Source organism: Armigeres subalbatus, chromosome 2, assembly GCF_024139115.2.
Source record: "Armigeres subalbatus isolate Guangzhou_Male chromosome 2, GZ_Asu_2, whole genome shotgun sequence".
NCBI classification, from domain to species: domain Eukaryota; kingdom Metazoa; phylum Arthropoda; class Insecta; order Diptera; family Culicidae; genus Armigeres; species Armigeres subalbatus.
The window spans coordinates 108,464,264-108,479,017 of NC_085140.1; the positions used below are offsets into that span (position 1 = coordinate 108,464,264).

General features: G+C 39.5%; 1 protein-coding gene across 6 annotated transcripts in view; it reads right to left on the reverse strand.

Annotated features, from left to right (window-relative positions):
- LOC134214914 (probable chitinase 2) overlaps nt 1-14,754 on the reverse strand; it is a 51,851-nt gene that overhangs the window by 18,308 nt on the left and 18,789 nt on the right. For all 6 annotated transcript variants that reach the window (XM_062694189.1, XM_062694187.1, XM_062694188.1 and 3 more), the window contains exon 3: nt 1,518-1,682. In XM_062694189.1, the coding sequence (XP_062550173.1) occupies nt 1,518-1,682 (165 nt within the window). The remainder of the gene's footprint in view (nt 1-1,517; nt 1,683-14,754) is intronic.

Here is a 14,754-nt window from a genome sequence, read left to right on the forward strand (position 1 = left end):
CCTCTGACCAGTAAATGGGCTGACCAGTAAAGAACGACTTGGCGAGTATAGGCCGCATTCTAGGATAGAGAGATGCCGCCTCGAACCGTGTATTGTGGCGTCACATAGTTGATTCAGTGTTATCTGTTTAAATGTAAGCCAAATAAATGAAAAGAATGATGCCGACCACGTCCTTACAGTTAGTTACAAGAGACAAAAGGAATCCTCTGCATTCCATGAGCGCACAGGAAAGGAATAGTATGTTAGTTGGGAAGGAAATCTACTGGAGTCTGGAAGTCGCCTTGGTAAGCGATCAAATATTTCTTTTGAGCGACGCCATATGCGAATACAAAGACGAAGCTCCAACGCGAGCTATTTCACCAGGCAAGCAAAAACACAATGTATTGCATCCTATATAATTAATTTTATTCATATAGCCACATATTGCTTTTAATACAAGCACACCGATCGACCGAACACTGGACTGTTGGATTCTCGGAATTCGTAATTTTGAATTTTAAGTTTGTAAACGAGTTTATACAAGTTCCCGGATGCAAGACCTTAAGCATAAATTAATTACATGAATAAGTGTAAATATAAAAAACATAGCTCGAAATACTAATCATATAAACTTTAACGTAATAAGGTATTTTATGAGACGTTTCGCGATGGCCCGATTATTTACTTTTGATGTTTTGTTTTGATATGATTCTGCGTGAACATTCCGTTAGGTCCGAACACATAATAATGTTTTAAACGTTTTACTTTTCTTTCGTGTTTTCTTCAGCTTTTCATGCTTAGAATGCAATGGTATGATTAAACTAACGACACGTTTTACGAATCATATGAAAAACTTTGTTCTAAAGCCCTGGTAGCCAAAAAGTAAAATAGGTAGAATTGATGATGGGACCCATCGAAATGTTATGCCCGAAATTACCAAACAAACGGGCTCCCACTAATTGTCAAAGTAGATAAATACGAGAAAAACAGCTGTTTCGATCTGTCTCATAAAATGCCTTATTCTAGGTTGTTATTTTAAATTAGAAGCACACAGTTTTTATTTTATGTAGCAAACCGTAATGGAACAAACCAAAAAAAAAAAACGTTTTAAAAAAGTAGGGGTTTTTAATCATGGCTTATTTTAGTTTGTGTTTGATAGAATGTGGATTTAGTTAAGCTAGAATCAATTGATTCATTATCAAGTTGCATTGAAATCCACACCCTGCCATAATCGGATAGTCCACCGAGTAATCCAGTCTATATGATCATTCACACGTTTATTTTCCTTTTATTAGATTGAATTAAAGAAGAGAAAGGGAGTAAACAACGGATAGGGAAGACTGTAATTCAATACTCTTCTATATAGTTAGGGTCGAACTACACCGGAGGCGGACAAACATTACATCCTTCAGCTTAAGAGAGTGCCAAGCCAGGGCACCAGGTTTTTCGATTGAGCACCGCATTCGACTTTATATTTGTATCTAAATAGGATGTTCCCCAGGGTGTACCTAATTCGTAATTGGCAGAGCTGTACTTACCGAGCGATTTCATGGCATTTTGCTCCACGTCCAGACCGGCAAACGCGTAGATGGCGTGCGTGCAGAGCTTCGGGTCAAAGTGATCCAAACTGTAGGACGCCAAGCCCTTCCGGTAGACGGCCCATGTCGATATGTAGCATACCACAACGCGATCGTGGTCGGTCACTGGCGGGGTCGGCGATGGGAGAAACATGAAAATGTAAATGGAAAATAAACGGAAGAAAGTCAGATTGTTTTTCTATGTTGCTGCCGTACGCGTTTTATGCTACGTACACACCAGTCAAGCAGTTTGACGAACATTGACTCCGCCCCCAAGAAAACGCTTCGGTTGCTGCTTTGTTTGAACGTGTGTGAAGTTGTTCGAACAACCATTTGACAGTTGGCGGCTCGGTTGGAAAAAATTAAAACGGTTTGATTTTGGTTTGAGTTGTCGGGGGTGGAGTCAAGGTTCGCCGAACATGTTTGAGCATTTGTAGTGAAGTTGCACAAACCCCCATATATTTTTTGATGGTTGGTGATCAAGTTGGTGCTTCGGTCATTCGTGTGTGATATTGTTGGACGAATAAATTGATTGTTCGTGTCGCTGTTGGATAAACTTGATGGATGTTGGAATAAACGAGAGGTGGAGTCAATGTTGGTCAAACTGCTTGACCGTGTGTACGTTCCATTAGGTTTGTTATTGTTTTCGCCAGTCATTAGTCAATGAATCATAAGAATGATTCATAGTATGAGGCCAAACAGGATTAAGAATGATCCTACTTTAGAAGTATCTAGAACCAGAAGTAACGGTAAGTAATAGGCGTAATAGGCCCAATTACCAACCAAGACACTGATACTTTGCAGCTTATTAGGTATTTATTGAGCGCAAAAACATGATGAACTGTGCAATTATTAATAGCGAGGTTTCTCAGCAAAGCTATTGATTATTGAATTCAAGAAAACTTCTTTCGCGATAAATAAAAACGATCCTTAATAAAAACACATCTTGAATCCTATTCATTTTAATATTTCTTGTTTTTTATCCACGCATCTTACCACTCTTATAGGTTTTAAGTTTAATGATCAAGATTAAAACTCAAAAGATGCCGGACATTCCGGAAACTATTCTTGTTAAGAAACATATTGATTTAGGAGTTGCTTCATAAAAATGATCTACGCATTATACAGTCTACAGTTGCTCCCAATGACATATTAGATGACCATAAATTATACAATCAGAGCAGTCCCAATCTATGATCGTGATACCGTGATACCCTTATTAGCAACATCGGCATCACCAACTGTTACGGAACGCAAATTCCCAGAGCTAGGTGCTGGTGGAACGCTGCTCAAAATGACTACATAATACCTTGCATGGTTGGTGATATGTACATTTTGCCAATGAAGAAACAGGAAACCGAAAGAGCTCTGACCGGCTAGTTCAAGGTTGAGCGCACTTTAATCATCATCAGCACCCCTGGGATGCGTGTGCGAAGCAAAAACCGGCAACAACGGGCCTAGCCTAGAGCGCACCTTCACTCCAGAAAACGGCAACGGATGATCAATAGAAGTTGTTCTTCTGGGAATGTATCCATGCTTGATGCCATTAAACGGGTTCAGAGCACCCTCGGCTGACTCATCAGAGAACCGCTCAAACGAGTGCTTCGCTATTTGGGGACCCTGAGTTGGGTTAGGCAGGTGTGAGACCAACACAGAGTTGAGATAATTAATTAACGATGCTGCTTCGAATGAGATTTTCATCGACGAAATTCTCGTATAACTCGTTTCTATTTATGCGTCTCCTTCTGCTTTTTTGTAGAAAGATGCATTCAGCAGATTTCTTTCGCTTCATGCGCAGATTAAGATGTTCTGTTTTCATGAGATTTTTGAAGAATAAATAGAATTAAGTTTTTAGATTCGTTATCAATGGTTTGATTCAATAATAATTTCTATAGAATATATAAGCGAAGCCCACACAGCGACGAAACTAAACTAGCGATTGGAAGTTCTGAACGAGGAAATACAAATATCTCAATTACATAGGGGACAATATTGTGTCGCCAGCACTAAATTGTATTCCGACTTCCGACGTTTTACTTCCGAACTTACTTCCGACATCATGAACGTCAGAACAAAATTTGAATTTGCCACCAACACATTGTCGGAAGAGCGTTCGGAAGTGTGGAAATCGACTTCCGAACTTCAATTTGGTGCTAGCGACGTTGTCAGCGACGAAACAAGCTCGATTTTGTGACACATAACACCGTGCATTTTTTTTGTTTATTCCGGAGCGAGCAGGTCTCCGAGGCATTTTTTTTTGTTTATTCCGGAGCGAGCAGGTCTCCGAGGCATTTTTTGTTTATTCCGGAACGAGCAGGTTTCCGAGGCATTTTTTGTTTATTCCGAAGCGAGCAGGTCTCCGAGGCATTTTATTTTGTGAATGCGATTAGAACTCCGAGGCATGTTGACGTCGAACTACGTCTGTGACCACTTTGCAAATGCGAAGCAGGATTCCAAGACATTTTGTGTTCATTCCGTAGACGTAGGACTACGACTGTGTATTCTATAGAGGAGTACACTTTGCGAATGTGAAGGACTCCGAGGCATTTTCGCGTTTATTCCGGAGCGAGTAGAACTCCAAGGCATGTTGGAGTAGGGGTTCATCTGTGTATTCAAAAGAAGAGTACACTTTGAAAATGCAAAGCAGGACTCCAAGGCATTTTGTGTTCATTTCTGAGCGAGTAAACATCAGAGACATTTTGACGTAGGACTGCATCTGGGTATTCTATAGAGGAGTACACTTTGCGAATGCAGACTCCGAGGCATTTTTTTGTGAATGTGAGTAAAACTCCGATGCATGTTGACGTCGAACTACGTCTGTGGCCACTTTGCAAATGCGAAGCTGGATTCCAAGACATTTTGTGTTCATTCCGCAGACATAGGACTTCGGCTGTGTATTCTATAGACGAGTACACTTTGCGAATGTGAAGGACTCCGAGGCATTTTTTTGTTGATTCCGGAGCGAGTGGAAATCCGAGGCATTTTTACGTAGGACTACGTCTGGGTTTTCTATAGAGGACCACACTTTGCGAATACAGAGCAGGTGTCCGAGACTTTTTTTGTTCATTCCGGAGCGGGTAAAACTCCGAGGCATGTTGACGTAGGATTACGTCTGTAGAGTACATTTTATGAATGCGAAGCAGACCGTCGAGGAATTTTCGTGTTTATTCCGGAGCGAGTAAAACTTCGATGCGTGTTAAAGTAGGGCTACGTCTGTGTATTCAACAAAAAAAGTTTACTTTGAAAATGCAAAGCAGGACTCCAAGGCATTTTGTGTTCATTCCGGAGCGAGTAAACATCAGAGACATTTTGACGTATTACTGCATCTGGGTAGTCTATAGAGGAGTACACTTTGCGAATGCATTGCAAGATCCCGAGACATTTTTTGTTTCTTTTTCGGAGCGAGTAGAACTTCGAAACATGTTGACGCTGAACTACGTCTGTGTATTATGTGGAGTACACTTTGTGAATGCGAGCCGACCTCCGAGGCATTTTTTTTGTTTATTCCGGAACGAGCAGGTTTCCGAGGCATTTTTTTTGTTTATTCCGGAGCGAGCAGGTCTCCGAGGCATTTTTTTTGTTTATTCCGGAGCGAGCAGGTCTCCGAGGCATTTTTTTGTTTATTCCGGAACGAGCAGGTTTCCGAGGCATTTTTTGTTTATTCCGAAGCGAGCAGGTCTCCGAGGCATTTTATTTTGTGAATGCGATTAGAACTCCGAGGCATGTTGACGTCGAACTACGTCTGTGACCACTTTGCAAATGCGAAGCAGGATTCCAAGACATTTTGTGTTCATTCCGTAGACGTAGGACTACGACTGTGTATTCTATAGAGGAGTACACTTTGCGAATGTGAAGGACTCCGAGGCATTTTCGCGTTTATTCCGGAGCGAGTAGAACTCCAAGGCATGTTGGAGTAGGGGTTCATCTGTGTATTCAAAAGAAGAGTACACTTTGAAAATGCAAAGCAGGACTCCAAGGCATTTTGTGTTCATTTCTGAGCGAGTAAACATCAGAGACATTTTGACGTAGGACTGCATCTGGGTATTCTATAGAGGAGTACACTTTGCGAATGCAGACTCCGAGGCATTTTTTTGTGAATGTGAGTAAAACTCCGATGCATGTTGACGTCGAACTACGTCTGTGGCCACTTTACCAAATGCGAAGCTGGATTCCAAGACATTTTGTGTTCATTCCGCAGACATAGGACTTCGGCTGTGTATTCTATAGACGAGTACACTTTGCGAATGTGAAGGACTCCGAGGCATTTTTTTGTTGATTCCGGAGCGAGTGGATATCCGAGGCATTTTTACGTAGGACTACGTCTGGGTTCTCTATAGAGGACCACACTTTGCGAATACAGAGCAGGTGTCCGAGACTTTTTTTGTTCATTCCGGAGCGGGTAAAACTCCGAGGCATGTTGACGTAGGATTACGTCTGTAGAGTACATTTTATGAATGCGAAGCAGACCGTCGAGGAATTTTCGTGTTTATTCCGGAGCGAGTAAAACTTCGATGCGTGTTAAAGTAGGGCTACGTCTGTGTATTCAACAAAAAAAGTTTACTTTGAAAATGCAAAGCAGGACTCCAAGGCATTTTGTGTTCATTCCGGAGCGAGTAAACATCAGAGACATTTTGACGTATTACTGCATCTGGGTAGTCTATAGAGGAGTACACTTTGCGAATGCATTGCAAGATCCCGAGACATTTTTTGTTTCTTTTTCGGAGCGAGTAGAACTTCGAAACATGTTGACGCTGGACTACGTCTGTGTATTATGTGGAGTACACTTTGTGAATGCGAGCCGACCTTCGAGGCATTTTCGTGTTTATTCTGAAGCGAGTAGAACGCCGAAGCATATTGACGTAGGACTACGTCTGTGTATTCTACACAAGAGTACACTTTGTGAATGTGAAGCACTCCGAGGCATTTTTGTTTATTCCGGATCGAGCAGAACTCCGAGGCATGTTGACGTATGCCTACGTCTAGGTATGCTATAGAGGACCTCTGCGAATACAGAGCACGACTCTGAGAAAATTTGTGTTTATTCCATTTTGTGTTCATTCCGAAGTGATTAGAAAATTTTGGCATTTTGACGTAGGAATACGTCTGTGTATTCTATGGAAGAGTACACTTTGCGAATGTGAAGGACTCCAAAGCATTTTTGATTATTCCGGAGCGAGTAGAACTCCAAGGCATTTTGAGGTAGGACATCGTTTGTGTATCCTATAGAAGAGTATACTTTGCGAATGCAGAGCAGGATTCCAATGCAACTCCAAGACATGTTCGTCTGGGTATTCTATAGAAGACCACACGAATGCAGAGCAGGACTCCGGGACAATTTTGTTCGTTCCGGAGCGAGTAGAACTCCGAGACATGTTGACGTAGGATTCCGTCTGTGGCTTCTATGAAGGAATACATTTTGCAAATGGACTCCGAGGCGTTTTTTTTATTTATTCCAGAGTGAGTAAAACCCCAAAGAATGTTGACGTAGGACTACGTTTGCAAGTTCTATAGAGGATTGCTCTTTGCGAGTACCAAGCAGGACTCCGGGCGAATTGTGCAAGAGCAAGTAGAATTCCGAAAAAAAATAAAATGTGCCCCACAATCATTATTAGTTTTAGCAAACATATGACGGTACTTAACATATCAAGTTTGTTCTTCTTTGCATTAGATGTTGATGGTACTACAATATTAAGAATTGCTTTAATTTATTTTGAAGCAATTTGGGTATGATTTTTCTTTATAATGAAATATTTATAAAATTGAAATCATATTCTTACAAAGTTCAAAGAGTAGGGAAGGAGAAAGATGTAGTATTCAGAGTAAGCGGCTAATGATTTTAGTTTGTATAAGTGATTCTAGACTATGAATTGATTCTGCTATTGCGGATAGTACATTAAACATAAGCAATCAAATATACCAATCGTGAAATCACATATTTCGTGTGCCCCAATTTACCGTACAATGTTACAAGTTTTACATTAGACTTGATTCGAACTCTCAATTTTGCATATGCACTAATCACGATAGAGAAAGAATCTGTGCATGATTGAGTGCATGATTGTGCAGTGTGAGATGGTGTTGGTAGCGCCATCGGGTTGAGTAGCAACGACGAAGATTGCACCGTTAGTTGGTTGTCGAATTTTAAAACGAACAGTCGCACCGCTCTTCAACGGCGGATTCCATTCAGCCGTTTTCGGCTGGAATACGACATTTACGAATAAGTTTTTGAAGGATTTTTCGAAGGAGAAACCCAAACCGATTTTCGAAAAGTAAAGGAATTTCTGAGAGAATTGGTGAAGGAATGTCCGAATAAAATTCTAAAAAATACCTTAAGGAATTTCCAGATGAATTCCAGATGGAATTCAAAAGAAATTTGCGATGGAATATCAAATGGAATTTTCGAAGATATGCCGATATTTCTCCAGGAATAACTTCATGAAATACGTCAGGATTTCCTCCAGGAATTCCTTCAAAACTTCGTTCAAGAATTCTTTCGGTATTTTCCCCGGGTTTATAAAAATTGGCAAAAAAACATGTTTTAGGACAATTTCGGCGTAAATACAGTTAAACCTCCATGAGTCGATGTTCTGTGGCTCGATATCGACTCATGGAAGCAAATTATGCCATATTAAAAAATATTTTCTGGGTTACTGTGATGGTCCCTTCAAACAGCTTTCCAAAGATTTACTTAATTTTATTAACTTTTCATAAGTACCCAAGTAACATTTTTTTTCATGAATTAATTTGAATAGCGCAATCAACAGAACAACATGAAAGCTATTGATTCCTGTATTCAAATTAATTCATGAAAAAAATATTACTTAGGTCCTTTTGAAACGTTAAGCGAGATTTGCTATTCCTCATCTCAATTTTTCCCTAAGTCGATGGTCCCTTCAATATCGAATTATGGAGGTTTGACTGTATACGATTTTGTGGGAAAATATTGAATTTGGTGTCACGCATGTCCCATCGTGCCCGAGTTTGACTCCACCAGTGTAGATGAGTAAGCTCTGGATTATCATGGAGGAAAGTTGAAGTATAGCTAAGACGAATTGTGAATAACAAATAATGTGTTAAATAAATGTGTTACCGCCATCGGGGGTGACAATGGGTCTGGGGGTGAGAATGGGTCATCGCTCTCACCGGCATTCTGGAGGACGTAGAGCAAAATCGTTCAAAAAAGTCTTTTATAATTCACTCTTCTTGCCCTCAGATAGCAATTTCTATTATTACTCATGAATTTGTTCCATTTGGCAACCAGCCATAGAAGTAGAAAACTGTTAATGTATTGAGTATGAGCATGAGCATTATGACCATTGACCGTAGAATTCGTAGAAATGCGGAGAAAGTTTTTCACATATATGAGACCCTTGTAACAAAATGCAACTTTCGTGATCATTTTCCAAGGCTCTCATAGATGTGGAAAATTTATCCGCAGTACAAATAGCACGTGCCTTAAAAGCATTCATCGCCACAATTCACCAGCTGGGGGCCAAATTTTCAAAAATATCACATCAATATCAAATATCACATATTTCTGGATGTATGTTTTTTTAGGCGACTATCTGGCGCTCATTTTCTGTTGCGAAATGAGCAGAGGAGTAAATTTTTTTATGAGCGGTATAGACGAATTTCGCGCCAACCCTTCTATGGGGCTGGCAACACCATCTCAGAATCGAATGAAACTTGGTGCACCCATGGGCCCATGGGCATAAAGATATGGTATTTCCACAGACAAACAGACGTAACACTGGAGAAATTACCATCGACCATGACTTCAACGATCCATTTGAATTAGATCGATTGCGAGTTTCACAACTAGAGGCGCAAGCGTCGTAATCCTTTGATTTTGACATTTCACTCCAGCGCCTCCTGGTGACAATGTCATACGAAACATTGTTTCGTGTAACATGCTCGCAAGATGGTAGTAGAGGAGTAGGACAATAGATTTTTCAGAAAAATGTTCAAGCTGTTACGTCTGTTTGTCTGTGGTATTTCTAAGCCACTCTGCATAATTGGTTTTTCAAAAATTGTCAAGACTAACATTTGATAAGGGCCTGATTTTTTTTAAATCAATGTAACTCTAAAATGACAACACCTACAAAAAAGTGTCGTATGGCGGACTGTCGTGAAATTCCCTGAAGTTTTTTTTGGAAAAATATCCAAAAAATTAAAAACCGATTTCTACACTGAAAAAAAATAGTTTTAAAAATTAAAATTAATATTACAAAAAAGCCTCATCTCAGAAATCGATGAAATTTTTTCTGCAGATAAGTATTTCAATTATCTTACTTTTCTGGAAATGATGTTCCTGTGACATATTTAAGGAAAAAAAGTTTTTCTACCACCCTGCCCCCTTACAAAAAAATAAACATCAACGTGAACATCCGGTGAACTAAAAGCTCCGAATTCACTCAAATGTTCATCGGCCCGCAACGGATGTCATTTTTTCGAGCGAAAAGAAGAAGAATCGTGGAAAAAGAAGACGCTCGTGGTTAAGTCCATAGGGCACTGCACGGAAACATCTCTTTCTCTTTCGTTCTTCATAAATTTTGACGTTTACTGGCCTTGTTGTTTTCTAATTTCTTTGCAGCGAGAAAGGGACAAAGCAGTCCGTGCAGTGCCTTATATATGAAATGCAAATAAAAACGCGTAATAATTGATTTACTTTCCGAACCGTACAGATCAAGGAGATCGAAGTAAAGCCGCGCTCAAGAGAAGTAAATTTTGTTTTCAAAGCGTCATTTTTTTTATTTAGGTTATTATTCTTCAATCTCAAATTCCCCGATTTCATAAATTTGAAATCCATTCAAGAAAATTCAAGAGAAGTTTGCAAGTGCCAAGGAACTGATGATTAAAATGTTTGAAGTTTGAGCCTACAGCTGAATTTGATCCTGCATCATAATATGATGGCTATCCTTCGTGGCACTGGAAATCGACGTTTGGATTCATCTTCGATAATCACAGAGTGCAACTTTTTAGTAGAACCAATTTGGAGAGCCTCTGGAGATATGGTTTTATGGTTTTATGGACTGGGATAGCGAGTCGATTGAGATCAGTACATTTAGAGAACTCGGAAAGATAAGTGCAATATTGTTTTACCTTTTTGATTTGAAAATATGTATGTAACAAATTTAATTTTTCATACAGTTATTCATGAACGTTCTTGCCTTAACAAAAACACCTATTTAGATCTGTTTTTTGTTTCCTATTTACAATTTAAACTGTTTTATGATGTATTGAATGATCTAATGCAGCGGTTCTCAACATGTACCCCTGGGGGTACCTTCGCTGGCCCTAGGGGGTACCTCGGACAAAAATGCGTAATGGTGGACGTATTACAATTCCAATTCGAAACTTATTGATAAAATTTGGATAATTGTGTATTTAATATATCATAATTTTGTCTTGTGCATGGTGATTCAGTGTATGAAGGGTTGCGGAACAAAAAATAAAACGGACAAAACGTCTAACGCGTAAATTTAAAAAATCTCCAATGCAATCTTCCTGAAAATCTAAATGAAATTTTGAAAAATATTTTGAGTATATGCTTTTCAACTAAAATCCAGAATCTAAAGGTGAGTTTGATCGCAGCAAGCCATGCGCGCGGACGGTTGCTTTTAAATTTGCTGTCACGGTTTTTGTTCGTTTCCGCAAGAAATAGATTCGGCTGATGTGTATTTTTTGCATTTGTACTAGAAGAAAAAAGTTTAAGTTATCTGAAGTTTGAGATTTACGAGTTTGGTGACTTTTTCTCAAGTGTATTCTTATTTGAGTGCGCGAAATCGTTTGTGTAGTTTGAATACGGGGATGAATTTGGTGAAAACATGTATGAATTTGTGAAAATACCAGGAAAATATGGATCAATAAAGAATTGATCGGAATAGCGCTGGAAGAGTAGTGGTTTGTTCGTGGACACTAGTTGTAATCTGCTCTTCCTCAGTTCATTTATACGGAATTGGATCAATTTGGTGAGATTGTTTCAATATGTTTTAATATGATTCAAAAACTATATACGCGCTGGATTTAAAAATCCGGAAGTTTTTATTTATGGATCCATTATCCAATTGATAATGGTAGCATAAATAGGCGGGGCTTATTGCAAGTGAAAGTGACCTCGGACTGGACGTGAGTTACCAGGCAGTCTGAAATGGATCACTGGAGCTGCAGTAGAGCTAACACCTTCTAACTCCCGGGCTAAAGCTGACTTTATTAAAGACAGCTTTCTTCCATAATACCACTGCCGGACAGTGGGGGTTAGATTGAAGATACACATACACACACATGCTTTTCAACTAAAATCCAGAATCTAAAGGTTCGGAAGCCTTCGTTTAAAAGGTATATTTCCCATCCGAAAACTTGCCATCTCCGGATTGGCAATCGTACGCCTTTGCACGAAAGGCTAATTGGAGACCCTGGTTGGTTCTTTCAAGATTTTCAGAAACCTTCTTTCAAGATGTTCAGAAGCCTTCTTTCAAGACGTTCAGAAGCCTCTTTCAAGATGTTCAGAAGCCTCCTTTCAAGAGGCTTGAAAGCCGCCTTTTAAGAGGCTTGGAATCATTCTTTCAAGCGGTTTGGAAGCCTCATTTCAAGAGGCTTGGAAGCCTCCTTTCAAGAGGCTTGGAAGCCTTCTTTCAAGAGGCTTGGAAGCCTTCTTTCAAGTGACTTGGAAGTCTCCTTTTAAGAGGCTTATTTCAAGAGACTTGGAAACCTTTTATCAAGAGGCTTGGAAGCATCCTTTCAAGATGTTTGGAAACCTCCTTTCAAGAGGATTGGAAGCCTTCTTTCAAAAATCTCAGAAAGCTTATTTCAAGAGGCTCGTAAGCCTCCTTTCAAGATGCACGGAAGCCTACTTTCAAGAGAATCGAAAAACTACTTTCAAGTAGTTCGGAAGCCTTCCGGAGGGAATTCTTCTTTCAAGAGGCTTGGAAACATACTTTCAAAAGGCTCAGAAGCGTCCTTTCAAGATGCAAAGGAAGCCTCCTTTTAAGTGACTCAAAAGCTGTCATTCAAGATGCTTGAAATCTTCTCAGAAGCTCAGGAGCCTCTTATCAAGAGGTGCGGAAGCTTACTTTCAAGAGATTCAGAGGCTCCTTTCAAGAGGCTGAAAAGCCTCCTTCCAAAGGGCTCGGAATTATTTTTATCAAAATGCTTGGAAGCCTACTTTGAAGAGGGGGTACCTGAATTAATGCATAACTTCTAAGGGGTACCTCTTTAGAAAAAGGTTGAGAACCGCTGATTTAATGAGCCATTAAATATGATTACATGTTTATAATAAAAAAATTTGTGTATTCGTAAAATCTCCAAGGCGGGGAAAAATGATTAAATATAGAAAAAGAAAACACATTTTTATTACGAGATCACGCAAAAAATATACTCTTTCGTACTCAAGCTACACAAATCTTCTTAATGATCGGGAACTTACATATCTAGAGGTTTTTTTCGGTAGCTTGACGTGACCTAAAAATTAATGTTAAACTATAAAAAAACTCATATTTTTCTCTGCTAAACAACCCAATTAGGTTACGCATATAAAACACATAAACCCATGTAATATCTCGCAATTTTGCGGCTAATATTAATGGAATTGTTTGAAATGTCTAAACACTTTATCGAAAAATGCGTAGCTCATTCTCATGTTCCTCAGATTAAATTTCTCAAAATGCCAGTGACAATCTAATAATATTTTGAAAATATTTTGTGTATAACGTTACAGATAAACGATGTAATTGCCATTTAAAAGTTGTTGAAAATAGGCGTGTCGCATAAACATTAATTTTTCTCTCAAATTTCTCATTTATTAGTATCGCCCTCAGCTAACCATCCCTTGGAACTGGTAAAGCTCCGAGCATTCTACTGAATGGAAGTTGAAAATACCGTGAGCAGGCTTTAATCTTCAGTGGAAAAAAGTCAATGTTAACGTTTGCGACCTCCGCCCTTATGAAACAACAATGTCGATATGTTTGGCTTAAAAGTCCTAGGGGAAATGACAGCTTTGGCAGGTTTTGTTCTATTATTGTCAGGGGGGTTTTTGTTGGCCAAATTTTATGAAATTTAGCCACAATATTCTTCGATATGCAAATAATATTTAGGCCAAATTTAAGCAAAATTAGTTATAGAAAACCTCCCTGACAATAATAGAACAAAACCTGCCAAAGGCGTCATTTCCCCTATATGGGGGGAGGATATTTTCTCTTTTTTCACGATTGAGAGAGCGAGCAATGGCGCTTAAATCAAGGCCTATTAGCCAGGGCAAGTATAATAGCTTCGCCCCATCCCACAGAATCATCATCCAGGAGGACGGAGTGCCAAAACTCTTAGCATGGTCACTCCCAACGTCTTGTTAAAAAAAAAGTACAATATCATTTGCTTATAATGATATGTACTCCTAAACTATATACCCTTCCAACCTTCCAATTCCTTGACATCTAAAGCTATGTCCATTTAGAATCCGGAATAATAAAATCATCTCTATCTCGGTAACGGATTGACGTACAAATTAGGGTCATACATCAAAACAAGGGTAATTCACTGTACTTTAAGGAAAAAATATTGATACAAATCATTTCTTCTTGTTTCTAGTGAAAATTTGCACCTTCTTCTTTATTCCTCTCATCAAAAGTTGCACACCTCCGGAGTCAACTTCCTTGGCACATTTGTTCCACATTTTGGTCATCTGAGTCGCGTCCCGAGCTGTTTTTCCACTTTTCCTAAGCTTCCGCTTCATTACTGCCCAAAATGTCTCGATGGGCCGGAGCTGTGGGCAGTTGCGTGGATTTAGGTTTTATCGATGAAATCTTCGTTATTATCGCGGTACCACTGGATGACGTCCCGGCTGTAGTGGCAACTCGCCAAATATGGCTGAAACTTCACGGGACCTTTATGGGCTTTATGGAAGGTAGACTGCGGTTTTTGGGACATTCCTCCTTGTGCAGCTTCGAGTCCATCGTCTTATTCGTCACAAACACTTAGGTCTTTGCTCCACAGCTGCATATCCCTTGCCAAAATCATCTGTTATTTTTGCAAGTTTGTCCAAAAAGCAAACTTAAACTTCGCACGAACTTCTCCTCGTGCCGCCGCCATGTAGAATTTTTAGCTAGAAAGCTGTCCGAAATCCATTTTGACGTAGGTTCCATCGTCGATGAGCAGGATTATCAACGTGGGTGTGCAGATTTTTTCTCTCCTTTCGGCTTCCATC